This window comes from Exophiala oligosperma, assembly GCF_000835515.1.
Source record: "Exophiala oligosperma strain CBS 72588 unplaced genomic scaffold supercont1.3, whole genome shotgun sequence".
In the NCBI taxonomy this organism is placed as follows: Eukaryota; Fungi; Ascomycota; class Eurotiomycetes; order Chaetothyriales; family Herpotrichiellaceae; genus Exophiala; species Exophiala oligosperma.
The window spans coordinates 3,070,842-3,098,241 of NW_015622820.1; the positions used below are offsets into that span (position 1 = coordinate 3,070,842).

The 27,400-nt window shown below is 50.4% G+C and overlaps 10 protein-coding genes across 10 annotated transcripts; 8 read left to right on the top strand and 2 right to left on the bottom strand.

The window, feature by feature from the left end:
* Positions 1-1,295: 1,295 nt before the first annotated feature.
* Positions 1,296-5,581, top strand: PV06_03852 (uncharacterized protein). The gene is made up of 2 exons (XM_016404672.1): positions 1,296-1,877; positions 1,926-5,581. The coding sequence occupies exons 1-2, from the start codon at positions 1,642-1,644 to the stop codon at positions 5,299-5,301; spliced, it is 3,612 nt and encodes a 1,203-aa protein (XP_016265677.1). The 5' UTR covers positions 1,296-1,641; the 3' UTR covers positions 5,302-5,581.
* A 159-nt stretch (positions 5,582-5,740) lies between these two features.
* Positions 5,741-7,034, top strand: PV06_03853 (uncharacterized protein; the record flags this gene model as incomplete). The annotated part of the gene is made up of 2 exons (XM_016404673.1): positions 5,741-6,087; positions 6,198-7,034. Exons 1-2 carry the CDS (start codon positions 5,845-5,847, stop codon positions 7,032-7,034), a joined length of 1,080 nt encoding a protein of 359 aa, XP_016265678.1. The 5' UTR covers positions 5,741-5,844.
* Positions 7,035-7,100: 66 nt separating this feature from the next.
* On the top strand, positions 7,101-7,883 carry PV06_03854 (uncharacterized protein; the record flags this gene model as incomplete). The annotated part of the gene is made up of 1 exon (XM_016404674.1): positions 7,101-7,883. One exon carries the CDS (start codon positions 7,101-7,103, stop codon positions 7,881-7,883), a length of 783 nt encoding a protein of 260 aa, XP_016265679.1.
* Positions 7,884-8,867, top strand: PV06_03855 (uncharacterized protein; the record flags this gene model as incomplete). Its single annotated transcript, XM_016404675.1, has 1 exon — positions 7,884-8,867. The coding sequence occupies one exon, from the start codon at positions 7,884-7,886 to the stop codon at positions 8,865-8,867; it is 984 nt and encodes a 327-aa protein (XP_016265680.1).
* Positions 8,868-9,104: 237 nt separating this feature from the next.
* On the top strand, positions 9,105-10,601 carry PV06_03856 (uncharacterized protein). Its single transcript, XM_016404676.1, has one exon. The coding sequence runs from the start codon at positions 9,145-9,147 to the stop codon at positions 9,763-9,765; it is 621 nt and encodes a 206-aa protein (XP_016265681.1). The 5' UTR covers positions 9,105-9,144; the 3' UTR covers positions 9,766-10,601.
* Positions 10,602-11,168: 567 nt separating this feature from the next.
* PV06_03857 (uncharacterized protein) lies at positions 11,169-12,876 on the top strand. Its single transcript, XM_016404677.1, has one exon. The coding sequence runs from the start codon at positions 11,253-11,255 to the stop codon at positions 12,729-12,731; it is 1,479 nt and encodes a 492-aa protein (XP_016265682.1). The 5' UTR covers positions 11,169-11,252; the 3' UTR covers positions 12,732-12,876.
* On the bottom strand, positions 12,849-15,599 carry PV06_03858 (uncharacterized protein). Its single transcript, XM_016404678.1, has 4 exons — positions 15,283-15,599; positions 15,161-15,227; positions 13,448-15,110; positions 12,849-13,386 (listed from the first exon to the last, which is right to left on the bottom strand). Exons 1-4 carry the CDS (start codon positions 15,358-15,360, stop codon positions 13,260-13,262), a joined length of 1,935 nt encoding a protein of 644 aa, XP_016265683.1. The 5' UTR covers positions 15,361-15,599; the 3' UTR covers positions 12,849-13,259.
* Positions 15,600-15,811: 212 nt separating this feature from the next.
* On the bottom strand, positions 15,812-19,078 carry PV06_03859 (uncharacterized protein). Its single transcript, XM_016404679.1, has one exon. The coding sequence runs from the start codon at positions 19,054-19,056 to the stop codon at positions 15,937-15,939; it is 3,120 nt and encodes a 1,039-aa protein (XP_016265684.1). The 5' UTR covers positions 19,057-19,078; the 3' UTR covers positions 15,812-15,936.
* Positions 19,079-19,382: 304 nt separating this feature from the next.
* Positions 19,383-21,236, top strand: PV06_03860 (uncharacterized protein; the record flags this gene model as incomplete). The annotated part of the gene is made up of 1 exon (XM_016404680.1): positions 19,383-21,236. A coding segment is annotated over one exon (1,841 nt), but the record flags the coding sequence as incomplete, so codon positions are not given.
* Positions 21,237-24,613: 3,377 nt separating this feature from the next.
* Positions 24,614-26,736, top strand: PV06_03861 (uncharacterized protein; the record flags this gene model as incomplete). The annotated part of the gene is made up of 4 exons (XM_016404681.1): positions 24,614-24,624; positions 24,680-25,486; positions 25,725-26,099; positions 26,160-26,736. 4 exons carry the CDS (start codon positions 24,614-24,616, stop codon positions 26,734-26,736), a joined length of 1,770 nt encoding a protein of 589 aa, XP_016265686.1.
* Between the last annotated feature and the right edge of the window lie 664 nt (positions 26,737-27,400).

A 27,400-nucleotide genomic window follows, 5' to 3' on the forward strand; every position in this document is an offset into this window, starting at 1 on the left:
ATAGTGTCGTTGGACCACTGGCCCACTCAGTTCCCGGTAAACAGCCCCTTCTGTGATGCTCATGAAAAGGCTGACGATTGTGGTAGACCTGAAACTCTTTGTGACCTCCGTTCTTCACGAGGAGCCCTGGAAGTATGATTCAAAGGTTATCCCAATGCCTTGGAGACAGGCAGAAGAGGATATCATTGAAACCAAAATCTCGAGTGGAGGTTTGACTCTGGGATTCTATAATTGCGATGGAAATGTTAGTATCTGGGCCGACATGAAAGAGACGTTGTTGACCATCAATAGGTACTTCCACATCCTCCTATCCTTCGTGGGGTGGAGATGGTCGTGTCTGCACTGAAAAACAAAGGTCACACTGTTGTGCCATGGAAGCCGTACAAACATGACTTTGGTGTTGACTTGATCAACAAGATATATGCTTCGGACGGAGGCTTTGTCAGTCAGAGATATCCTCAAGTGGGGTCTGGGCTAATTTTTTCGAGCAGGATGTCTTCTCGGATCTCAAGGAGTCTGGAGAACCAGCCATCCCTAATTTCCAAGATCTCATTAATCCATCGCTGCCGAAGATGGACATGAACGAAATCTGGGAAGTGCAACGTCAGAAATGGGCATGGCAAGGCGAATATCTTGAGCAGTGGAGGCTACGTGAAGCAGAGCTGGGCAAGGAAATCGATGCTTTCATCGCTCCGATCACGCCTACAGCAGCCATTCGCCATAACCAGTTCAAGTATTATGGCTACGCCAGCGCCATAAACCTTCTCGACTGGACCAGTGTGGTCGTGCCGGTGACATTTGCAGACAAGGCGAAGGACAAGAAGCTGACTGACTTCAAACCGTTGTCTGACATTGATGGAATTGTACAAGCCGAGTGTAAGTCACCAGTCCTGATCGATAGCTGATAAGAAGCTGTGGCTGATGATGCATTGCAGATGACCCGGAAGCGTATCACGGGGCTCCAGTTGCCGTACAGATTGTGGGCAGAAGACTCAGCGAGGAGAGAACGCTTGCTATTGCCAAGGAAATTGGCAAGTTATTGGGCAATGAGATTACTCCGTAGTATGTATGTTATTGAATGTTCGTAGGCCCTCGTGGTCGACAAGAAAAGTTGTTGAGATCAGATTCTGATTACTCCGTATGGACATCATCCATCTGGTGTAATGTAATGCCTTGGAAGAGTCGGAGACATTTGGATCCGAACCCCCAATAATACTCCGTAGCTCGTATTCGTAAAGGGCTCTCGCTCCGGCCCCCGGTTCACGCGCAGGTTCAGGTTCAGGTTCTGGCTCATGCTTGGACTCTTCCACGCCAAATACTTCTCGATCAATCGCATCAAATCACTGGTCAACGAGCGGGATTTCACCAGTTTCTCAACCCACGTTCCCATCTTCCTGCCTTCCCTCGTCATCCTGCAGCTGTTCCAAGATTGGCATCCTACACGAGAGAAAAAGACCCTCTTACCAGCTCCCAAGGGGACTTCTATCCTCTGCAAGTTGGCCAGATTCCCCAACTGTGCCCCCTCGATACTTTCTGGACGCGTCACTTGAAAGAAGTTGACGACGATGTTGCGACAACGTCCATAGCCGTCCTTCCCGCATATGACGGCACCTCTCCTCGTTTCCCTCATCATCCGTCGCCATGAGTTCTCTTCTTCACCCTCTCCATAGCGCGAGCCAAAAGTGCCGGCCTAAGCACCAAGTTCTGGTTCTCAAATGCTATCCGCAATACCAGAAAACCGTGCAGGAAGTCAAACCGAACTCTTCCGAGCTGAGCTACCTCCTATACTATGCAAGCACACGCCGAAGTAAGCTGCAAAAGGTGGGCGCATTCTTGGAAAAGAAAAACGCCCACGATGTCTGGAAAGGAAGACTCGGGTAAGCAGACCGACTCACCCAGTCGAGTTTCTACTAACCCACGCCCAGCAATGTTCAAGTCACGCTGCAAATCCTTACCGCCATCATTGAAAAAGCCCCCCGCGACCTGTCCCTATACTCCGCCTCCGTTCTAACCATCCTGGGGACCGTTCTGCGCTCAAAGGACATCAACATGGTGGAAGAGACGGTGCCGACGTTCGAGGCGTACTGTAAACATGTCGATTCTGCCTCACTGACGGCCGACCAGCAACGTGCGCAACAATACTTGTCTATTGTGCAGCTGTATGCCGGTTACGCAGAAAAGCAGAAACCGGCTGGCAGGAGAAACGCTGATTCCATACCTTTATCCCTAAGATGGCGGACAGTCGGTTTACGAGCTATACGAGCCGTAGTGGCTTCAGATGCCCTGGCTACGGATTCCAGTCAGCAGCTGAACCTGGTCATGCCTGTCATCCTCGAGAACATGTCGCTGGAGGCCGAAGATATTTTGTCACACCTACAAGAGAGAGCGAGGACGTCGGAGAAGTTCGAGGACGAAATAGCGAGAAGGCGAAGGATCAGCTTGTCCACTGTCACAACGGTGGACACGACCGATGGTGATCCGGCTACGGCTGTTGAGACTACGGCTGGTGCAGACAAGGTGGCCGAAGAAGAGGTTAGAGCGTTGGCATTACGATGCCTAAAGCAAATCTTTTCAATAGGTATTGGCAGCACCAGAGGACAGACGAGGTTGGCCACCGCTTTGACGCTGAAGTTTATCGCTTCAAAAAACCCGCCTCGACCGAATCCAGAGATCGTAGGCCAGGGTACCTGGGCTACTTCACTTTTTGAAGCCATCGCGCGTTGGACACCCGTGCAAGATCGTTTCATCATCTTGATCACAGCCATGGAAACTCTAGTTCGAACGCCTGTTGCGGAAAATTTGCTCGAGAAGCAACTGGTTCTGGCCACCATGATCGACTGGCTCCTAAGCTCGTCCGTTAACCTGATTGGACTGAGCGTTATGGATGTCTTGCTTGGATTCATTCAACACATGCTGCTCTTGTTACAACTAGGCGGTCCTAACCCGCGTATCAGGGCATCCCATCCGAATGACACCATGGGGTTTTCTAGAGAAACAAGAGAAGCCTTTGACCCGAGCACGGTCCTGACAGCTACTGAGCTCGATCGAACACCTTCCAAGGTCGAACTTGCTGCATCGCCCACCCGCAAGGAGCTTTTGGTGAGGCTGCAAAAATGCATCGCTTCTCTGTCCAACCACATTTACTATACCGACCAGATCAGTGACATGATCACTGCTATCTTAGCCCGTTTGAAGCCTTCACCTCAATCGGAGGTTCCGACGATAGCCGCTGCAATCGACGATCCAGCCGCAGCTACAAAAGCGATAGCTGAATCAGCAAGTGTCCACGAAGATCCAAACACCTCGTCCTTTTTCTCATTCACAACGGCCAGAGTGGCGGCCCTACAAGTCATCCAAGCCATTTTAATCCGCGCCAATAGTAAGAGGAGCGTCACCGGTGGCCCGATAGAAGCGCGTGCACGGGTGGGTGTGCAGGTTTGGGAGGGTACGCAATGGCTTCTCAAGGACGAGGAGAAGGAGGTCCGCTTTGCTTATGTCGAAGGCTTGTTGACTTGGCTGAAGCTGGAGACCAACAAATCCGATACGTTGCTACCAAAGAACGGCTCACGAAAACATACTCCGAACAAGAAGCAAGGAGTAAGCGAAAACCTGGCAAAACGAGCCGTTTCTGGCGCCTCGCGGAAGGAACCAAAGCCTAATAGATCGACCTTCGTGACCTTTCTGCACCTGGCCATTTATGACAGTATTCTGGACGATGCTGAAGACGAAGCCAATCTTCTCCTCCTTCATCTTCTGCTGACAAAGTTGGTAGACCGGCTCGGGGTGAACTCGGTGCGGAGCGGTCTACCTATGATGTTGAGGCTTCAGGAGACTGCCTTGAATGGGGAGGTCATTTCGGCCACTGGAAGGGTCAATGTTGCCAGCGTTGTTCAGAGCTATCTATGGACTCTGGCGTCAAAGTTTGACTTTGAGATGAGTCCTGTTGGCTATGAAATCAATGGTGAAATCTCTCGCAGAAAACGGTTGAGCATCTGGTGTGAGAAGGTCAAATATCCAGCTGCGGGCATTGATGAAATACGCAACAACTCCTCTTTGGACGAGAAACAGCCGCAATACTCCGAAGAAAGCGTCGACACGTTGAAACCGTTCCTGTCAGTGACTGAGTTAGTCAATGAGATCGCAACGTCTTACGACAAGTCTCTGTTGACCCCCCCGAGCTCTGCACCATCATCACCAGGCCGTGTCTTTTCCGTTCCAACTCTCGGTTTTGGCTATGGCTACGGCGCTGCCCCAGTGTCTAAGCCTTCCAAAGAGGAGCAACTACCCGAAAAAGTCAAGGAAGAAATGGCCGCTGGCTGGAGTAGAGAAGCATGTATTGCAGCCGTCGAGAAGGAAAGCGCCACATCCATGACAGGATCAAGAACAGGTGGTTCTTCCCTTCCCAGGTATCATCTCGGCGTAAATGGAGCACGCAATCACGGTTCCGTCAGTGGCCAGGAGTCCCCAGTCAACGCCAATGGCAGTACTACCCCGACATATGGCCTGGCAAGTGGCCTAGGCACCCTGACAAAAGCGCGAAGGCCCAGCGCCAACGGGTCCCCCACCCGAGTCCCTACGACATCGAGCCGAGATTCTACCATGAGGGTGACAGATCTCAAGAGAGCCCTCTCTGGCTACGCCGCCGGGGGACGACGACAGAGCCCCTTGAGAAAGCCGCTCACCGGGTCACGACGAAGTACACGGAGCAGTATGACCAGCAGTATGGTCAGTTGGGACGAGGCGGATGACAGGAATCCGTCGTTTCTTGATGTGAGGACTGGAGGTGGACTCAGTAACTCTGTCAATCAGGTTTCGGGCGGTCCACGACCACCAACGTCTACATCTACCAAAACCGAGGGAGATAGGGATGGAAGTGTACACAATGCCGTAACGCTTCCTGCGACTGACCCTGGGCTTCGCAACGACATAGACATCCCGCCTGTGCCCAAGATTCCTTCGTCACTGAACCTCCCTGGGACATGGCCTCGCGATATATCTCCCGCCCGCACTGATGAGCCTCATCTCGGAAAAACCTCATCTTTGTCACAGGAACACGACGCAACTCCTCAGTCGAAGCGTGCCACCAGTGGTACATATTCGACATCGTCTGCAGCAGGAAAACAGAGCATCCTAAAGTCTTCGCGCCCCACAAGTCGGAAAGGTGCCAGCCCGACCATCGGTTCAGTGAATGGACGATTTGACTTGAACTCCTTATTGGCCGAAATCCCCTCCGCCACGGAAGAACGTGAGGAGGGACCTACAGACAATCGAACCAGTCGCCAGATCAGACCTCCTTACTAATAACTTGGTTCACATACAGAAGATATGAGGATAAATGTAATTCTAGTTCTTATCATACGAGCATTGTACACCATGGGTTTGGAGCATCATGTGTACCTTTTTTCCTTGATCTTTTCAAGCTTGGTGTCGTAGTATTTTGAGCGATGATTATGAAGTTCGGGGCTGCGTGTGTGCTCTTTATTTGGTTTGGAACACTTGGACTTGTTCATGAATCATAGTATAGAACTGATGGTAGATAAAATGAACGAGATATATACTTGTCGTTCAAAGTCGTATTCTGTGTCACAGTCGATTCTGTCTTGCCTGCCACTTCATATCAAATACTTCAGCACCTTCAGCCTCGTTGCGGAGAATAGAAATTCCGTTCCAGGATCAGACACGGCAACGTTCAACATCAGACGTCAATGGGCATTTTGCGCTTCTATCCCCACTGACAACAGAAGCCGGTCCAGATACGGCACATTTGAAGGATTATCAGTTACTGACTGACAGATCCCGAAACTTGAGAAAGATGTCTCGGACTGAACAAGCCCTCATTCAACAATGGCGCCGTCAACAGACGCTGGAGGATACTCTCTTGAACCCATCAAGGCTTTGACACTCCTTGACCTGGGAACGGGGCGCAAGCCAGAAGACTCATCGACCTCGATAACTCTCGAAGCCAATAAGAGGACAGGTATCTGGATTCGAGGTCTGGACACTCGATTCAGAGCGGTTTGGCGTGGTGGAAGAGTCGTCGGTATTGGGTCGAGGGATGCGGACGATCCAAGTCAGCACTTGGGACAGGTGAGTTTACGATGCGCTCAGCTTGGGATAAACTTGTTGAGAAAGGCACTCCATCTTCATATATGTCGTGTAGCTCGTCCTGTGAGCTGACATTGGTGTATCTTGCACAGGCCTCACTGTCACTAAATCTCATCTCTGCGGCACTTTTGAACAGGCCAGATTTGTCGCAGATCCTCAGAACGAGCTCCTCAACGGTTTCACCACCGCTAGGGCATTCAATCTCCCCAACGATCTACATCGTAGCGCCACATACAGCCCAGACAATTCCCTTACTCCACGGCAACCTTGCTAGAATGTTGTCCGACTCCGCAACCGCGATGGAGTTGCTCAAGGGTGTTCAGCTGTTACAGTACTTTGACTTCGCGGGACTTGTCGAGGCTGTGGGCGAAGTCAGCGAAGCAATGTATGGAAAAATACAGAGTTCCAAAAAGCCAGCCCCGAATGCCACGCAGGAAGCCGCCTCCACACAGACCCATGACATCGTCCTGCTTCAAGGTCTCAGTCCAACAGTGACTGCCACATATCGTCGAAGTGGACTTGTCCATGCGAATGCACTACTGGCAGCTTTGATGCGAAGCATCGTGCAATTATCCAGGCCAGCGGTAAATGCATTGGTGTTAGTCGATGTCCCCATCGGGTTTGACGGCCCCGGAAGCTTGAACGCAAATCTGGATCTCACACATAAGTCTTCTCATGGCGTTGTGCTAGGTTCTGCCTTTTGTGGCCCAACAGGAGAGAATCTGAGCTTAGTCTGTGGTCATGAAACGTTGTCAAGAACTTTAGAGTCCGGTTTCGACTGCATTGTCATCGTGCATGATGGCTTTGGCAGGGTAAAACAACGAAGCAGACATTCGAAGCAGTCTCAGTGCATTATCGAAACAGTGAAAGACAGAGTAGGTGACATAACTGGGCTCTGGGCCATCTGGAGCACCGATGGGCTAGAGTGATGACGCATCGCGTTGGTCTGAGATGCCGTTGCCAGCTCTTGACATGCTACTTCCTTGGATGAATCGATGGCTATGGAGTTGTGCCTGCCTTTCGAGAACACATCAACTCGGCAGGCCTCGAAGTATGGCCGACCTCATAACACTGTATTTGCTCCTCTGTGCGACTGGATTATTGGCAACATATCAGAAATCAGCATGAACTTACGCATCTTAGAATACCTTTTCTATTGCCTTGCACCTGTTACCAGTGCATTATTCAATGATGGGGATCGGCATGTGGACGTCAGCGTCGACTATTTCGAGCTTGCAGGCTCCTCTGGCGTTCCGGCAATGCATGCAGCAGTACTCCCGCCGGATGGAAAAGTCGTATTTCTCGACAAAGTGGAAAACTACACTGAACTCCTCCTGCCGAACAAACGCTACGCATACTCCTCTCTATATGATCCGATAAGTCACCAGTCGTCCCCGCTATCTGTCACGACAAACCCATTTTGCTGCGGAGGAGCATTTCTTCCAGACGGAAGACTGGTCACCATTGGAGGCAATGCGCCTTTGCTCTGGCTTGACCCTACCGTTGATGATGGCTTTGATGCGATCCGCTATATCGGATCAAACAGTTCGACATACAACTGGATAGAACCTGGGAACAAATTGGGCTCCAAGCGATGGTATGCCTCAGCACAAACTCTGTCGAATGGAGATGTATTTGTTGCAGCTGGAAGTCTCAATGGCTTGAACCCGGGTAATTACAGCAACAACAATCCGACATACGAAATCCTTGGTTCTGATAGGGTCAGTAAAGGGAAGAGTATCCCAATGGAAATCCTCGTCGAAACCCAACCGTACTAGATGTACCCGTTCCTACACCTGCTGAACGACGGCTCATTGTTCATCTTTGCGGATCGTTCGTCTGAGATCTTCAACGTCACATCGAACTGTACTATCAAAACTATGCCTGATCTGCCTGGAATGCACAGAACCTATCCAAACACTGGCGGAAGTGTAATGCTTCCATTACATATGGAAAACAATTATGAACCTGAGATCATGATCTGTGGTGGAGGACAAGCACAGGCTGTTGATAGTCGGTGTGATGCTACCTGTGGTAGGTTGAAGCCGTTCAGCGTGGAGCCAAGATGGCAGATAACCGCTATGCCTGAACCACGAGGAATGGTTGAAGCTGTATTGCTTCTTGACGGCACAGTCCTCTGGCTCAACGGTTGTCAGCAAGGAGCACAAGGATTTGGCTTAGCCACTGAACCAGCTCTTGAAGCTTTGATATACAACCCGAGAAGAGGCAACTGGTCGATCTCTGGAAGATCAGTCATTCCAAGATTGTATCACTCGGTTGCGTTATTATTGTTGGATGGGACTGTGCTCATTGCTAGAAGCAACCCCAACGAAATGCCGATAACGATGAGTCAAGTCGATGTTCGCGACCAGTCCAAGGCATTTCCCACTGATTTCAGGGTCGAGATATACACTCCAGTGTATCTGAGAGGTGCAAATGCATCTAGCAGACCTACTGACATCAAACTATCGGATCGAACATATACTGCCAATTCCACGTTCGAAATCGAGTTCATCATCAGGAGCAAACTCGAAACTCTGGATATCATTTTGTACTCTGGGGGCTTTGTCACTCACTCTGTACACATGGGACAAGTTATGATATATCTGGAGCATAGCGGCTGGCGGGTCTCGAATACCGGTCAAACGAAGGTAAAGGCTTGCATGCCAAAAGGAGTCAAGATTGCACCTGGACCGTATGTTGTTTACGTAGTTGCAAATGGCGTCCCTGGGATCGGCGAATTTGTAACGTTCAAGCTGTAATTTATGGCTTGGATAAGATCCTTGAAATATCATTTGTCACGGATAAATGTATCAAGCGGACAAGAAAATAATGGACAATCGAAAAAGACAAGTCAAAGAGACCCCTCAGAATAGATGCGCATTATGGCTTAAAACCCCTCCGTACATATAGTACGGTCGGACATGCGGCCAAACTTGTCTTCTATTATCCGCTTTCCTGACCTACCCGAGACTCTTATTCACGTCGACTTGTAAAGAGCACAGTGTAGTCTGCTACACATATGGTCCTTCAATCAATATGGCAGAGCCGGTGGCATCAGCGTTGCCTCCAAAAGCGCAATCCTTGACGTCGAATGTCAACGTTAATAAGGATTTGTCTCAAGATCGCACCTGGACATCGACCGCACCCACCCCAGCAGCGAGTAGTATTCACGAAGCCGACAATGATGTCGTCATGTCTACTTCTCCGACTACTGCCACGATCGCGCCCGCGGCCGGTGCCGGTGCCGGCGCTGAACAACGAGGCCCCGTCCCTCTCGACTCGCCCTCGCGCACGGCGCCCATACACCCTTCTGTACCCGCGGTCAAGATCCCCGCCAGCGCGGTCTGGAATTTGAACCCGATCACCCTTCAACCTTTCACGGACGAAGAACTGGTCAAGTACGGCTACGAAAAGGTCCGCGCGGAAGTGTATTCTGCGCGCGGGGTGGACGCCAAGGGGAAAGCGGGAGTCAAGGCGAAGGAGGAAGAGGTCGCAAGGTTGCGCGAAGAGACGGCCAACATGTTGAGACAGAAACTCGAGGAACGGGAGATCAAGTTGCGTGAGATCACGAGGGAGATGGAGGAGAAAGAAAAGATCCGCGAGGTGGAGAGGAAGGTGTTTAGAAAGAGATTGGATTCGAATTTGAAAAAGGATTGATTGCGAACTGGAGAACACTCTCACAGAGTCGGGGAGAATACTCGCACAGAGTCGGCAAAATAACGACCACTCACAAGATGAGCACGTCTAGAGTGAGGTGGACTGTGTGTTCCTGGCGATCGAGGACAAAGGCACGTCGAGGGCGTATTTCGATGCAATGAGAGGGACATATCGCTCAATAAGACTGGGACTCCTCGTGATTGGACCACGTTGCTTCGCTCATCGCGAGAAGTAACATCCCCGGCATCGTCAGGACCACCGGGTTATGGTTGTTTTGGTCGAACGGACCTTCCAACTTTTACAGAGGTGTTAATCCCACCTCAAGGAACTAAAGTCGACACGACACATGTTGTGATTGGTGGCCAACTGTGTTTTACGATTTCACAACGTGAAGGGATACATCGACAGCGCTGCATTTGAACAGCGGAAGATGCCATCTCCCTCAAATGATACCAATGATTTCCGTCCATGACAACGATGGAGACGTTGTGAAACGCCAGAAGTTGCCCGGCTAGGTCAATGGTTATGTAAGGGACCCCATGGTGCAACTGTTACGTGGCTACCTAGACTTCAATAAAACTGTCATTGGAGACAGCATGCATTTGCAAGAGAACCGAGAGGTGGACTGTGCACAGCATCGCTTAGCATCGATTGACAACAAGAGCCATACATAGCATAGATGGCTGCTCCGACGCCACCGGAGAGATGAGAGGTCAGGTTCTCCATATCTAGCTTCTAAGGTTTAACCCTCAGAGAATCAGAGAGACATGGTACAGCACTGAGTTTGCACCTAGTTCTCGTAATCGAGTTTGGAACTTTTCGTGGCAAGAAGATCATGAAACCACCAGGCATTGTGAACCGTTTTCTACGGAGTAAACGAGTAGAAACAGGTCACGTCGTTCTACATATGACCACGGAGGGAGTAAACAGAGTTCAAGATCGTGGTCGCGGTTACAGGGCAACGAGGTTTGCTTTACTTCTAGAACCCTTTCTCGAGTCCGGTGGCGATTCGTCGCTTAGCTCCTCGTAGCATTCACCTTTGCCACCACTCAAAGTTTGACATCCGACTCAAAGAAACACTTACAAGGTGACGAACCAGATGAACACGACTTCTGTACCGCCCGAGGCTTCTGTGTTGGTTAGGAGGAGGGGATAGTGTCCGGATTTTCAGACAGGTACTCCCTCAAGGGGGAAATGTCATTCGTTTATGTAGTCTATGTGAACCTATCAAATTGATCTGCATCTCCGAGTTGAAAAGAACTGGGAGGAGAAACAGTCTTCACATGTCAATCCTTTGGTTGTTGTCTTCGAGTACAGCCTTGCCGTGTCTTGGCGTCCAGAATCCACTTCAATCTCAGCCTTGTTCCGTCACTCTTCCAACTCCGCATTTCGCGTCTTCGAAAGGTGATCGATCTTCTTGCGTTCCTACAGTGAAATGTTACGGGGCATCGTCTCGACCGGTCTTATCTGTCCTTGCCTCGGTGCTGATGCTGTTTCGCCATGCCTGTAATATATCAACATCCCATGGCGTCTTCTTCAGCGGGCGACCTGTCCACCGCAGTGTGACCGCCTCGTCGTCTACTCTTGTTGCTTCTCGGCAGCCGATCCTGCACGGCGAACGAGGGTCTCGTCGCAATGCGGAGGAAGTGAGAAATCGGATACAGCAGCGAACAACTTGCCATGACTCGACGCAGTCTCAGTGTGGCACGTCTCTGAGGAGCGCAGACCGCCGTGAGGGTTCTGGTTTTTGTTCCTTCACCACAATCCGCTGCGGTCGTTCGTTCACCACCACCTCTACTCGACATGAAAACCAAGACCTGAAGACGCGCCGCTCTACCACACATGCCGGCGTGGCCTCGTCCAACACCACCACCAATGACCAGCATGCCACCGTAACTTCCACACCGGTGCCTCCGCGGTCCCCGACGCAGTCTCCCTCCACTGCTCCGTCTTCGTCTCACTCTACCCTCCAAACTTTCCTCGCGCACGCCGCTCGGACGGGCCTCTCTCCCTCCTCCACCGTCTACACGGGCACGGTCTACGAATACCTCACGGCCTCCACGCTGCGAGCCTACGGTTTCGACCTCCACCGCGTCGGAGGACGAGGCGATCGAGGTGTTGATCTCGTGGGACAATGGCACGTACCTCTCCTCTCACCCACCACGGGGACTTGGAAAGAACACACAAACCCCGCTGACGACAACGTCGTTGTCGACACCGAGACGTTTCGTGTCGTCGTGCAGTGCAAGCGACTCGTGGGGAAACATGCAAAGATCGGCCCCAACCTCATCCGCGAACTCGATGGGACAGTTCGAGCGGCGAGGTTGGCACCGCTGTTTGAGAGTTTGTTTTCGAATGGCCCGAAGGGGGAAGATGGAAACGATGGTAACAGCCCAACGAGTTCAAACACATCTTTCCCTACCATTGGCATCTTGGTAGGAACGAGACCAGCTACAAAGGGTGTGATGGAGAGCATGAGAAGATCGAATAGACCTTTGGGTTGGATCATGATGGAGGAAGAAGTAATGGATTGTCCGACCGAATCATCATCATCCCCACCCGGTGCGAAAGTTACAGTACCCAATGCATCATTCAACAACAGTACCAAAGAACAAGCCGTGTCAGAGATGCCTGTGGAAGGTTGGACATCCAAACCCTCCGAGGGGAGAACCTCGGATGCAGACGCTGACACTGATACTGATGCCGAGGCTGAAGCCACTCGCGATTCGGCACCTACTCTTGACGTTGGGACGAGCGAGACATCGACGGATGACAACATTCTCAGCGACAGTGACACACATACGACCCCCCAACTACCAATACGAGGCAGAGTTCGTCAAATTCTATGGAACCAAGCGGCGCGCAATCTGGGTCTCGACGACGTCTCGGTGGTTCCTCGTTACGACTCCTCGGGAAGGGAGGAAGTCGTGCTCATGCGCGGTGGACGAGTTTGGGGCGGATCGTGACGCCCACGTGTTGCAAATATTGTGCGGAGTAGAGAGAGAGAGATCGATATAATCCTGTCAATAGACAACGGTACGTTTCACTAGTGACAGCACCTCCTTGTTAAGATCTAAAGGACGACGCGAGAAGAATACCAGTATCCTAGAAATTTCCTTTTTTGTTCAAACTTTTCCTCTTTGTAGAAATCTAGGAAAGAGTCAAGTCTAGGAACAGAAGGCCTATGTACAATATGACCTGACCGACCATAAACAACTCATATCGTCGATATCGATAACTATAACCGAGCATATGGTCAAGCCAGCGTGCCGTCGTGCAACTCCTTGCGCAAAAAATGAGAACGACCATTCCTCTTCCGTCCTTGCTTTCCTCGGTCGCGGGCAAATGAAATCGGAAATGGTATGATGGTACATTTCCCTCTCCCCTCCTCTTCGACTGCCGATGCACCCCTTCCCCTAATCTATATGCCATGCAAATGCCACTGCAAGTAAGCATACATGAAAAAAGTCCTGATCTCTTTTGTTTCAGACCTTTTATAGCTTGGCCTTTGGTGGCTCCAACGACGGCAAGAGCATATCGCGGATATCGTTGGCGGCTTCATTCAGGTAGAAGCTCATTCTTTCGCAGCCGAGCTTCTTGGAGACGACGTTGAATTGAATACTGTTTTCATCATGTCAGCATATATTCCCGCATCTCCCCAAAACTAGAGGCAATAGCATACCTGTTCTCATTGATCATATAAGCAATACCCCAACCTTGGTCGATGACCTGGCTCCATCCGTAACCGTTGAAGTATTCCGAACTCAACTGACTCGAACTGATGTACCACGACGACGAGTACGTGAATGCTGGGTCTTTGAAGAGTTCGGGCACCTCTTCACCTTCTTGGATGAGTTTCTTGAGGCCAAACAAGTGTCGGTCCACTCCGTATCCGTCGCTGGCATCGGCGGTATATTGAACGTGGGCCTTGACGGCCTCGCGGAACAGTCGCTCGGTCTCTTCTCGGGAGATCGAGGCGTCTGCCATGGCGTCGCAAAACGCGACGGATTCGTCCGAAACGGTTCTCGTGGTTTCTGTTCGTCCGAGCTGGTATTTTCTCGTGGCTGCCGACTCGTAGGTGGGTCTGTTCTTGCCGTACATCTTGTGGTAGGCGAGTTGAATGACCATCTGAACATAGGCATCGGGGGAGCACTTGAACTTTTTGATCAAGCCCTTTCCGTACGCCTGGTAGGCTTGCACGCGCAGGTCATGTGCAGCAATGGTCTGGCGGAATTGGTTTTGTGCGCTGGCCACGTCTTCGAGAACTGCGGTGTTTGTCTCGAATTTAATAGGAGTAGGGTCGGACAGGTCAGAACGAACGCTCGGGTCGTCAAAGTCGAGCTTGTTGTGGACGATGTAGGCGTTGACAGTGTCGCAGAGTCGGTGGGTCGGTGTGCCATCCATCATACTGTGTTCACCCATGAAGCCTGCGGTGCCGTTGTCGTTGACGATGAATTGAAGAGGCTTGTCGTACCATCTGTTGGAACCATCACCATGCCAGTAGGCGTGTGCTCGTTCCTCCAGTGTCACGGGAGTTGCGGAGTCCAGGCAGACAACAAAGGAGGAGGCCTCGATCTCCTTCAGAACCCCCGCGTTGACAGGGGATGCGGAGAGCAGGTTCTCTCGTGCTTTCGCACCCTGGTCTCGTGGTAGGGAGGTGAGGGCACCGATTGGGTCGGACATTTGTGCGCTTCTATAGACCTTGTTGAATTGCTGTTCAAACTCGGAGGTGTTGAGCTGCTTTCCATTGACGTGCGTCTGAACCTTGAAGAACTGGTTGTTTCGAATGACAATGATGTACTCGTTTCCTTCTGCCGGGTATTGTACTGGGTAGTCGGCAGGCTCTGCGGCGACTCTGGAGGTGTTGAACATGTATTCGTAACTGCTCATGGCCATGGGCTTCTTGCGCATATATTCGGGCTCCAGACTCTTGTCATCGACCTGGCGCTTGAACTCGAGGGCAGCAGTGGTGATGGCTGCGGCTCGCTTGGCAGGGTTTCTCCTTCTTCGGTCATCTCGGAATGAGTAGAAGTATGAGACGTAAGGAACCACAGGATCCTTGTAAGCCAGGTATGCTGCTTCGTTCCACCAGTCTATGATCCAGTTTTTGACCTTGGGATCTTGCGCCTTTGCTATTAATCTGTCCTGCAGCTTCTGTCCCAGGCTACCTGGTTGATTGAACGCGGCGACGGCTTCTTGCGAGGCCGCGAACTCCTCCTTGGACAGCAGTGGGTGCAGACTCTTGAGGTATCGGGCGGAGGTCTCTTCAAGGGAGGGAACGGGGAGTCGGGGGAGGGAGTCCTCGAACCGGAGCATGGCTCCTTTGGACTTGTCTTCTCGGTATTCTGGCATTGCTTTAGCAGTGGTTCTTCTAGAGGGGGGTGAATGGCCATACCCTCGGTCACCCAGAATTGCTTTGTGGTGGAAGACTTCCTCTTGTTTGCCGGCGCCATTGTAAATGCCTGTCACGCATGATCAACAATTGACGTCAACGGGTTCGACAACAGATATACACACCTTGACAGCGAGGGAAGTTCTAGGAGTCCGTGAGATTGCAGAGAGTGATGAGGTAGCTCTGCCGACGGAGAACAACATTACCAGATCAACTCGACGAGGGAGGGGAGAGCAACGACAACTGGGTGAGAGAAAAGAAAGGAATAGAAAGGACTGTAGCTGGCCAGGACAGCAATAACAAGGCTCTACTTGTATGGAACTTTTTGGATCGGACGGGATTCGGCAAAAATGGTAAAAAAGGGCACGAGGATGGAAGGATGGGAAGCGAATAACCGCGGCGCGATGAAGAGGCAGATGGTACGGATAACAGTATGGAAGAGATGAACCCCGGGAGACTCTCTCTCTCCCTCTCTCTCTACAGAGACTCCGTTGAGCCGAGGCAAATCACACTGGCCGCAGTCCGAAAAGGGAATAGTGGCTCCGGCATCCCACATTCTCTCGCTGGCAACAATATGGAAATTCCCGGAGCACAAGAAAGAGATGAACAGGTGAGCAGATCCACGCCCGACGACTCCGGAATGATATGGGGTTGGCCATCCCTTACTCGTAGGTATGAGGACAGTTGTATATTATCATTGACTAGCATCAGGCTGAGGCTGTGTAACCATCTATTGCCTCCCTCTTCTCGTTCTATTGTATACTCAGATATGTAAGGTACTATTCCGATACGAATCTCTGTAACGCCTCACCAAGTGCGAGAGTGCTGCCGTCCGCCACTGAACTCGCATCTCCCTCCAGCCATGGCTGAAAAGCATTCAAACTGCAAACATGTCTCATCGTCGGTCGACCATGAGGGCAATTCCAAGGTTTGTCGATTGTACCCATGTGCTGTACGACCTTCTCCATTTGCTTCCTGGACAATGTTTTACCGATCATGATGCTGGACCGACATGCTCGCATCGCAAACATCTTCCGGACTTTGCTGGGCCGGGGAACATCGTGTCTGCTTTCCGTCCCAAGACCTGGAGCCTCTGCTAGCAATTGGATGAGCTCTTCTAGGTCGCGGGTGTTGAAGACAACCTCCTTGCTCAGCGGAAGGCTGATGAGTTTGCATCGCCGTCCTACCACAGTCTCACCACTTGTGTCAACTTCGACGAGGAAGCCGTTTTTCTCGAGAGCGTCAACATTCTCCAGCACAATTTCCTCTTCTACTGCTGTCAAGTCAAGTACCGCGGGCTGGACGAGCCTCTGATTGCCCACGACTGTCTCCGCCTGGAGCCTCTCGAAGTTGTACTTCTCATCGGAGGCGTGTTGGTCGATGATGAACAATTCGTCTTTCCTGGTTCTTGACCTGGTCTCATCCCCGTCATCGCCATTCCTCGTCGCAAGGATGAAACCGAGATTGAATTGCCCAACAATGTCCATCTCTGCAAAGTCCCCCTTGGACACGGTAAGTGAGAGTTGTGCTTCCGGGTCTTGGGCGACATGGCCGTGTTCTTGGCGATGTCTGAGCGCGTCCGTCGTGGACCTGATGTTTTCGAGTTGCACCAAGCCTTGAGCTATATTATCTAGCGAAAATTCAACTGTCGCGAGTGTGCTTGTCGTTGAATCCTTAATTCGACCTCCAGAAAGGGCCTTTGCGGCCCGCTTGATGTTTTCCTTACTGGCCAACGCCGAATCTTCCTCAGCGGCTCGAATGAGTTCCACGACGCGCGCTTCTTCGATCTTTTGCTTCTCTTCCTCATTCACGTAGTCGGAATCGTCGTCTTCTTCAGCAGGCCCGTCTCGAGTTGCAGATTCTCCTGAATCTTGAAGATCATCAGACTCGACAAGCTGATGAATTGCATCATCCGACTCTGGTGTCTCTCGGTCCGTATTTTCTTCCGAGCTACTCTGGTCGAAGCCTGACTCGGCAGCCGAATTTAATTCTTCTCCATCATCACCACCCCCTGCATCAAAGCGGCGTAACTTTTGTGAGAACTTCAACATTGCTGGTGAAGGCATCTCGTGCCTTGATGAAGACACATTGGTTCTAGCCTCGCTCGTCGATTCGTTTCCAGTTGGAGATTTAGGATACTGAGATCCAACGATGGTTGTGATCTTCTCTTCTCCAATCGTTACTGTGGCAAGCTCTGCAGGCTGCTTCCTAGGTCTCATTCGCTCGAAGGCATTGAGAACGATACCTTTATCCTCTTGGTGAGATTGCTGGCTGAGTGATGGGATCTCCGATTCTTTCCCATGCTTGGGCGAGGCTGGTTGATCCTTGCATCCAGATTTTACGTTTTGTTCAGCCATTCGTGCGTTAAAATCTTGTACATGAATCTTGATAGGGTCATCCTGTAACGCTTCCGTGTTTTGAATTTGAGTAGTCCCGACTGCATCGATGTCGTTGCCTTGTTCGAATCCTTCCCCTTCATCGTCCATTTGCTCTTCATCAAATCCTTGTTCTTCTGCTAGCTTCTTCGCCAAATCTTTCGCTCTTCGTTCTTTTTCCTTTTCAGATGTTCTTCGACCTTCACCATCATCGCTGTTCTCGTCTCTGGTGCTCGTAAACTTTCGAAAATGCTCAAGCATCAAGGATTTTGGTGCATCTTCATCAGCAGTCTCAGTATCCTCCTCGAGACCTTCTTCATCTTGGAGAATCGACTTGGCCGTCACAAACCCTTGTTGGATCTTGGGACTGAGCGAGGTGGATGAAGGACGCGGTTCAAAGTTCAATTGCCGGAAAGATGGCAATCTAGACGCGTGCGGCTGAGATTGAGGCACCGTTTGATCTTGCTTTTCGAACATTTCGTTCAGTGCAGTTTTCAGATTTTCAATCAGAATTGCCGCATCGTGTAGCAGTATAGTCCTCTTGTCTGGCGATACGTTGACATCATAGGCATTCGTATCCATTTGGAAATCAGCAAATATAAAGGGTGACTGAGAAACATTGAACGACTTGTATACTTCATTGATGGCTTTGGCAATTTGCGGCAATCCGCATGGTCGACCGTTGACGAAGAACATTTGACGATCAGGAGTTTGCCTTCCCTCTCCGAAAACAGGCTTCGAGATATGGCCTTTGACAAGTAGCTTGCCGCTGGACGTGTCATTATGAGCCATATGTGGCATGTTTGATTCGAAATCCAGGGTCAGATCCAACGGCATCAAAGCCGAAAGTGTCTTCGCGCCATAGACGTTCGCAATGTTCTCTCGAGTGCTGTCGTTGGCTTTCGTGGAGAAAACGATCGTGCTCTTACCCTTTGTGACAGCATGCTTGACCGTAAATTTGACATTGACGCAGATACAAGCATAAGCATGCAGTAAGCCAAGCACCTTGCCATATTCACGTTTTATATTCTTAGTCAGCTCCTTGCGACGCACAGGTAAACTCTCAAATAACCCCTCAACAGTGGCAGTTGTGCCCCGTTGACAAGCAACTAAGGTAGTTGAGCTGAGTCGCCCCATGCCATCGAAGTCGAGACGCTTCCCCTTTGGTGCCTCCTGTGCTTGTGCAGTTGTGACGGAGAATTTCGATAAAGCACAAAGGGACGATAGTGCTTCGCCGCGGAACCCAAAGGTCTGCAAACTGGAAAGGTCGTCATAATTGGAAAGTTTGGAAGTAAAATGCTTCAGCGCGACGTTTTCATAGTTTTCAGCAGAGATTCCGGTCCCATTATCCTGCACCTCAATTGAATCCAGGCCATGGTTCTTGAATCGTATTTCGATGGAAGTCGCGCTCGCGTCCAAACTGTTTTCAACCAGTTCTTTGACAACTGAGCACAGATCGACGATGACCTGACCGGACTGGATTTGATGTACGGATCTGGCCTCGATGGCTTTGATTGTGGCCATACCAGCCCATGATTGTCGAGACGGGAGGCCTACGATGGTTCACAATTGCTCATGCGTCGTCAAAACGAGAGGAATTCCGAGCGTGATTACGTAAGAAAACGCGAAGCAGAATGGCTTCGTTTCATTGGCTGCTTTTCAGCCTTGTGTACCCAACATGACGTCAATCTTGATGCAGCATAAAGCAGCAATCTTAATAAGTCCCGTATCTTAGTGGCATTTTTGCCTCTGATCATAGCGATAATAAATACTATCATCACTTGTTCCCAACTTTTAAGACCCCCAATTTAAGATCATAGTTCTGGAAATATATGCTACAGGTACTGCTCAGATGATTGACGGCCTCCCTGTGGAAGTGTTACAGCACATCGTATCTTATTTGCCCACCGCTTCATCCATCATCAGCCTCTCACTTACCAATCGCAAACTACACAAAATTGTATCCAGAGATGACTATATTTGCTTCCGTGATTTCGTCAAGAAGTCATTTCCATCAATCGAGACTCCCCCTTTATGGCGGGAGGCTGCTCGTGTTTTGACCTCTCGATCTCGAGCATGGGATCGCCGAGCATTTGTCGCAAGGGAATGCTGTCCACCTGTGGATCCTGGTGACCTGGGTGAAATCAGGTCTTGGCAACCAGCAAGCTATCGACCAGTTATCGACTGCTATGAGACGTGGAATGGACCGACTTGGTCAGAACGCAAAGAGGTCCTGGCATGGGGTGCGGCTGGAAGGCTCAGGATGAGAATCATTGAGAACGGTGAGGTTTCGTGGAGGTCTTTCACGGGCCCCTATGACCATTTCCCCACTCTTGATATCATCGATGTCAAGTTACTGCGTCCTGCCCAGACCGAGAAGTACTCTGGATGTGAAACGGCTATCTTCGGAAGAATAAACAGTGACGTTGGTAGGGTTGAGGTGAGAGGTAGTTGGGACTTGAACCAGCAATCGAAATACCATACAGGACCCTATGGGTGCCACCGTATGGATGTCAACAACGATCCAACCCCTCTCCTTGCCACATGTAACAATGATGGGATCTCCCTGTTTCCTGTGTTTCCTGCGGATAAGACGACATGGGATGTGTACCCAACGGACAAGGTCCCTTTGCAGACGAAGACAGACATCAGTAATCGAATCATATGCGCAAAATTTCTCTCCGATTCGGCATTCGCCATCTGTTTTCAGTACCTCGAAGGCAAAGAGCGCGCTCCAATCGACGTTTATGATATTAGCTCGACAGGGTTAACGAAACAGCCTTTTACGCAGTTTTGGTCAGACCCGTCCGAGGGTGCCTCCAATGATCGGCACAGCTCGAATGTAGTGGTACCTTTGGATGTCGTTGAGGGCATCTCCAACCAGCCTGGGCAGCTGTTTTTGTCCGGCTGGTCTGATGGTATCGTCAACCTCCATGACGCACGTACGCCTGATCGACCGGTTTCGAAATATGTTGACGTGGTGGACGATGGACAAATTCTTTCCCTTCTACCCATTGGCTATGAACGTTTCCTGGCTGGAAGCTCGCAGAATGGCTGTCTCAAAACATATGACCTAAGAATGCCTGGAATGCGGCCGTATTCATACCTCGAAGGGGCAGCACAGCTTTCCCAGTCTCAAGAAACGCGGGAAGATTTGGATCCCAAGCCGTCACTCTCTAGCTCGTTCAAAACGCGACGGGACATCAATATATTCCTGAGCCCGAGCATTGAATACGGCGAAAGACTGTGGCAGCCTATCAGATCACGTCACCGTGTGCGTCGCACCGAACGGTACCGAGGATGTGTATATTCTCTGGCGAGTCCGTCTCCGAGCTCGCCGACGGTGTATGCCGGAATCAAGAACCACACCCTTCAACTTGACTTTGTGTCCACAGATGATATCAGAAGTGGTGTCGATGGTTGGGTAGATCCCTCACTTGGGTTAAATGACCGGTCAAAAGACATTTTTAGTTTCTCGTGCTACGAGCGGCCTAGGGAAGGTCACGAGAGCACCGATCCAATTCTTTTGAGGAAGCAGCAAGGCTTGTTTGGTGAACGAAGAGAAAGCCAGATAGGCAAGAAAGAGAGCGAGGTAGCCACGGGGGTGTCGGAGCCAGGCTGGGACGAACGATGGCGTTTAAATATAAAGGGTATAAATCGTGGGGATGATACTTCAAGCGATGGGCTGTAAAATCCAAATCTATATGAATGTGCGTTTCTTGATTCTTCCATTTCGAGTACTCGTGTGTGGGTCGTGAATCAGAATGCCTAAGACGGGAGAGTCGGAATTGTGCAGTGGTTATTGCTCTCAGCTTTATTCCGTTGAGCATCACAAAATCAGACGACCTGCTGTGCTTCGACTCGTCCTATCTCTTTTCCGAACTCGCCCTTTGTCAACAACAACATCACGGTCTGCTCGTCAAGAGCAACCTTTGTCTGTCGTGGTACAGTCTGAACCTTGGCTCTCCAAGGACCCGTAGAGTTGTCGTCATTTGGATTGGCTGCTGGCGGCGAGATCTGTGCATCGACGTAGATCTCGGAGGGATAAAACACGACCCGTGCAACTGTCGATTTCGTGTTCAATGCTTCGGCGGAGAGTGTAGCAGGAGAAGGAGTAAACGTAAACTCGGCCATTTTCTTGTACGAAGGTGAAAATGGAACACTTGATGGCAAGAATACAGACACAAGATATGATCTCGGGAGATCGAGAATGAACAAGAGCAATACTCGAATCTTGTGTTTCCTGTACAGTAGTAGGGTCTGCAGTTGCGTTCAGAGCCCAAAGGGTGAGTCGCGAGCAGATCAGATGGTGACTAACTATCAGGATCTCAAATTATGAGTCTCTATTTGATGAAAATAACTAAATCAAGGACTAGGAACTAGGTACGGAGTACCGAGAGCTGCACGAGGAAGTGTCCGAGTCTTGGCGCTAGCTAGATTGGGCAGGTGTTAAGTCGACGTCTACTCCGCAACACTGGTTGCAATACCCTGGATGTGATAGACCCCCTAATCTAAGCTTTTATTTTATTGTAGCGCAATCTTTGCCATCTTTACGGCCTCGCTAGTTGTCAGAATTTGGACCTCACTATGCTATTATTAAGGATGTTCTCTTTGTACCATTGCACTTTTTACGACTCTCTCGAGGAGGGCAACCTGGACTCAATACAAACTCCTGGAATCGCTCATTCTTTATTCTCTTCGTTTGCTTCGCTATTGCTGTAAGGCTGTGTCGATTGAATTTGATTCATCAATATCGTGGCTTCATGTGCATATTTGCATTCCATCCTGATCTTCGAACCGTACCTGTGCATGACGAATGGAAACGGCAAGCAAACCAGTGTAAGAAAGGCTGGGATCGAGCATGCCCACGAAGTACCCAGTCCTCGAAACATCTGGCGCTGTTAGTCAGAAACTATGACCTGCAAGAATCCACTCACTTGAGAGGTGAATAGAGAAAACCCGGCTCCAAACAAAGCTCTGAGTATTGCCGTGGCCGCGAGCACCGATGCAGCGAAGATCGTATAAGAGTCTACAAGGTAGATGAGGACGGAGTTGAAGACAAGTACGCAGCCGTACCCAAAGGGAGTCGATAGAATGACGCTGGCGGACCAGTGAATGGAGGTAGACGTTGTCCAGCCAAAGGCGAACATGCCAATTGGCAGGGCAACTGCGCCAAACATTGCCGGAGGCAGACGATCTTCTGGCGTTACATCCTTGCCTTGCCTCTGGTAGCGTAGGCGGTCGTCCAGAATATAATGAATCATGCCAGCCAACATTCCCACCGCGATGCCGAGAAATGGGAGACTACCTATGCCGGCGTTCCACCCTCGTTCTTCGCTGTAGATGATGGGAAAAGCAGGAAGAAGCATGTATATTGTCGCATAGATGATAGACAACTACCTGCCAGTCAGCCAGATTCAAATTAGTAGTCCATAGTCGCCACTATGGACAATCGGTTAAGGCAACGATTGCTTACGTAGATGGCGGCGATCAGGACAATGGGCTCTGAGAAAAGCAACACCCATGGTCGCTTCGCTGCCTTGGAAAACACCGTTGAAGCCTTTAGCGATTGGTTGGACAAGTCAAAGGTGCTGATGTAGACTTTAGAGCTCTTTTGAGATAGTCGTCTCGCAATCTGCCGCAACACCACTGGACCGTAAGTCTCGGGAAGTAGGGCGCACCCAATAACGAAGACGGCGCCGACCAAGATGCAACACACCCCTTGCACCCATCTCCATCCAACGGTGATGGAGACGAATCCTCCGACGACCGGTCCAAGGACAGGGCCTAAGAAGGGAGCTGCTGAGAATAGACTCATGGCCAGGCCGCGCTTGTGGGGAGGGAACAGGTCTGCAATCAGGGCACCAGCGTTGGTGAGCGGAGATGCGGCGAAACTGTTCAGCCGATGATCTTTAGCATTTTCCCACCTGAGACAGGGAACTGACTTACGTGCCGGAAATGAAACGTAATACCAAGAGTGAGGCCATATTCTTGCAACCTGCAGTTGCACCGACGAAGGCAGTCAAGGCGCTGAGCGTGAGCACAAAAGGCAGTCGTCTTCCATACAATTCAGACATGGGAGCCCATAAAGGCGGGCCAACCGCGAAACCCAGCACGTAGAGAGCAATTCCGAGGGAGAACAACTCGCTGCTGCTGTGGAATTCGCGGGTGATCTCTTTGGACGACACCGAATACGCTGAGGATGTCATCGTGACCGCGAACACGGAAATGGTCGCTATGCCGATGTACAGCCACTTCCGGGCTGACAACCAATTCATTGGGTTCGCAGGGTCTTCGGGCTTGAATTTGACCACATAAGGATCTTCAGCTGTCCCTCGCCCTTCGTAAGGAGGCGAAGACTCATTATGCATCCCGGGGGATAACATGTCATGCTCTCGTGGGCTTGGGGCGATCAATGAAGCAACAATACGCATAAAGCTTGATAATTATAGTCTGAGGCGAATGTCACTTCTTGGATTCCATGGGGAGCTTCGGGGGAAGGCTCAATAAATACATATATCCTCATCGTCTATGCAAAGAACTCGTAGACTTCTCCCGGTCTCGGAGCTCTGTGGCCAGTGAGCAACTGATGAGTCCTTTCAGCTTCCGCCTATGGTTCCGTTCCTTGAGATAGGAAAGGCGGGATGAAGCAAAGTAGCTCGGGATGATTACAAGTGGCAAAACCACAGCTTTCGTCCCATGGGCTTTAGAACAACTTCGTCTGACGGATGCTGAAGGCCAGACATATTGGGATGTTAATCAGCATTAGAGAGTCAGACATCAGCTCCACTCCCAAACCTCGGGATGGTGATGACTATCATCCCGAGCTTTTGCTAAAACTCGGAAGAAGAGCATGCTATTAGGTAAGCGGAGAGAAGCGGGTCCTCTCCGTGCAATTATGTACAGATCCATGAGTAGCCGAGACATCCGCCGACTTCGTCTACATTGATTGACCTGCAAGCAAATCAACCGGATCGGTATAAGCAATGTCAGAGCCCGTCCGCACAAAGAGACCTAAGACGTCTGTTGCATGCAGCACTTGCCGAAGGAGAAAGGTGAAATGCGACGGCATTTTTCCAGCATGCAGCAGGTGTCAGAAAAGGGAACACCTTCGACATACATGCTCATATGCGCCCTGTACAACCAGCTCTAACCATGGAGCTCCGCCGGATCTGTCACGGACTCCTGCTTCATTGACAGAACCTAGCACAGCAGCATTTGGCATCTCCACCTCCCTCCGCGATGTCGATAGATCGCTTTCAACCCACGACGCGACTATTTGTGGTGACCCTGACTCGCGTGGGTTCATCCATGGGATCAAGACCGCCATAGAGACCAGATTCGGCCTTCCTATCCAGAAAAAGTTAGCCCCTATTCCATTGCTAGATGCTCCTTTATTCGGCGAAAACCTCAACCGCATGCCACCAGCAAACCAGGGCTCGCTTCACCTCATAGACAACGCTCTTCCACCACGCAATCATGCTGATCAATTGGTCGACGTATACTGGCAATACCTTGACCCAATATTTAGCATTCTTGACAGAGATCGCTTCTCGAGATCCTACCAGCTCCTCTTCAGTGGTGGTGAACTTGACTGTGACGAAAAGATCTTCATCAGTACAATAAATTTCGTCTTCGCCTGGTCGATACAGCTCCGCGAAAAGGTTCCGCCATCTGAGAGGATAGACGTGAGCCGAACCTTTTTCCAGCGCGGATGGTCGCTTCTGCGCCCCGAAACTATCATATGGGGCCCAGGTTCCCTCGAACTTGTCCAATGCCTCCTGCTTCTGGGCACCTACTTATCGTGTACCAGCAATCTCCATAATGCCTACATGACTGTAGGCTCGGCCACCCGCATAGCTCTGAGCATAGGTCTTAACCTCCCATCTAATGATACGGCTTTGGACAGTTGCCTACGATGGAAGGTCTGGAGACAATGTGTATGGCTGGAAAGGTATGAAAAGCGAGCCCATGAATGGCGCTATTGGCAGTGTCTGGTGCAGTCGGCTAGCTCTCACCTTCCTTCTTATGACGGGCTTGTTCGACTCTGATCAAATCTAACACATATCTTGTTTGGAGTCTTATAACAAGTTGAAGGAACAAGCTGGGCATACAACATCATCGGTCACTGCCGTCACCTCTATTCATTGGTTGAGCAGTTCTCTTCCTATGTGACAAGCTGACTTGATTAGGAAATACGCGTGCGTACTTGGAAGACCATCTCCGCCCCTGAGTCTTCCAGTCCGCGGAGTCATTTCAACGTCTCAGGGGAACGATCAGCTAGATACCTTGCAGAACACTCACGAGATCAAAATGCTAGAGCTCACCGAAATATTCACCCACATCTCCCTTTCACAGACAGCCACCAGCAACACCGTAGCACAAAGATTGGGGTTGCCACCTCTGCTACGAAACACCGATTTTTGGACCATCATGCATATCGACAAGTGTTTGAACAATCTGGTCAAAGACCTGGTACCACCGCTGCGGTGTGATGAAGACTGCGATATCCAACTTGCCATCCAAGAAGGCAAACTCGACGCCCAAGGTATCGCTCTAAATCTCCGGTCAGTACAAGTCATGCTCTTTTCATCCAACGTGATACCTAATCATACTTTTGGCTTCAGCGTTCTCCATTTGCGCCTCCACCTGTTTCGGCCAACGTTCTGCCGATTTTGTCTTCCACAATATCATGCAGGCCAGACTACGACCTCAAATCACTCTGACCTGGAGGCCCGCATGACACAAGATTGTGCCACTCTCTGCGTAGAAGCATCAAAGAGAATTGTCGATCTAGTATGCGATTGCTATAACCCGGAAGCAGAGATTGGGATCCTACCTTGGTGGGATCGGGTGGTTTATCTCTATATAGCGTGCCAACATCTGCTCGCGGCCATGCTACGGCCTGACATCTTCAAAACAGTGGTTCCAGGGCACTGGAGAAAAGCCATGTCCACGCTACACGCGCACGAACAACTTGGCCCCGCAGTCGCTGCATGTATTTCGGGCTTTGAGACTATGTGGCAACAAATTACCGATATGCAACATCCTACAGTAGGCAGTGACGCGGGGTTGCCTTCTACTGTGTTTTCGAACACAAATGCTCAAGATTTTTTGCAGAGCCTGGGTTTTGAAAGCGACGAGGCATTCCTCAATTTTGGGTTGGAGAGCACAGATTCCGCCAATTTTGAATGGAGACCCTGAATTGCGGGTCGTCATTATCGTCCTGCTGGGTCATTTTTGAGCGTCTTGCGGAAGGAAATCTGAGGAAATTCATTACATTCCCTCATACGGCAAGCTCTGAACCGAATCTGTTAAAGCGTAGATTAAAAAGCCGCTCCGGTATCAAAAAGCCGCTCAGGCATTAAAAAGCCGCTCCGGAGAACTAGTTTGACCCTTCATTGATGAGAAGACCGCCAATATCATAGAGTTGCGAGTCCAGGTCAAGCCCAAACCTGAAGCCGTAGATAGCGGTAGCATCAAAGTCTACAATGACACTTGCACATTCAGAAAGGTTGGGAATATCTCACCCATGACTTCGTCTTGTGGCCGCACAGCCGTTCTCTAGACCAGCCTAGTGATACGAAAAACATAGATCAAAGAATGGTAACTCAGCCATGCTGAACACCTTAGGTAAAAATGGCACAAGGCTCCTCTCTCTCACTGATGCTTTTCACCGTCTTTAACTCGGACCTAGTAAATTAGACTGTGGACATTCAAGGTAGCGCCGCGACCTATATCGAGAACTACATACTTTCGCTAGGAAGTGGAGATAACAAAAATCATCACACCAGCTCAGCTCGCACGCTCCTTGAAAACGGTCTAGAGTGATCGAGTTCAGACTCGTCAATATATCACATTGAACCCC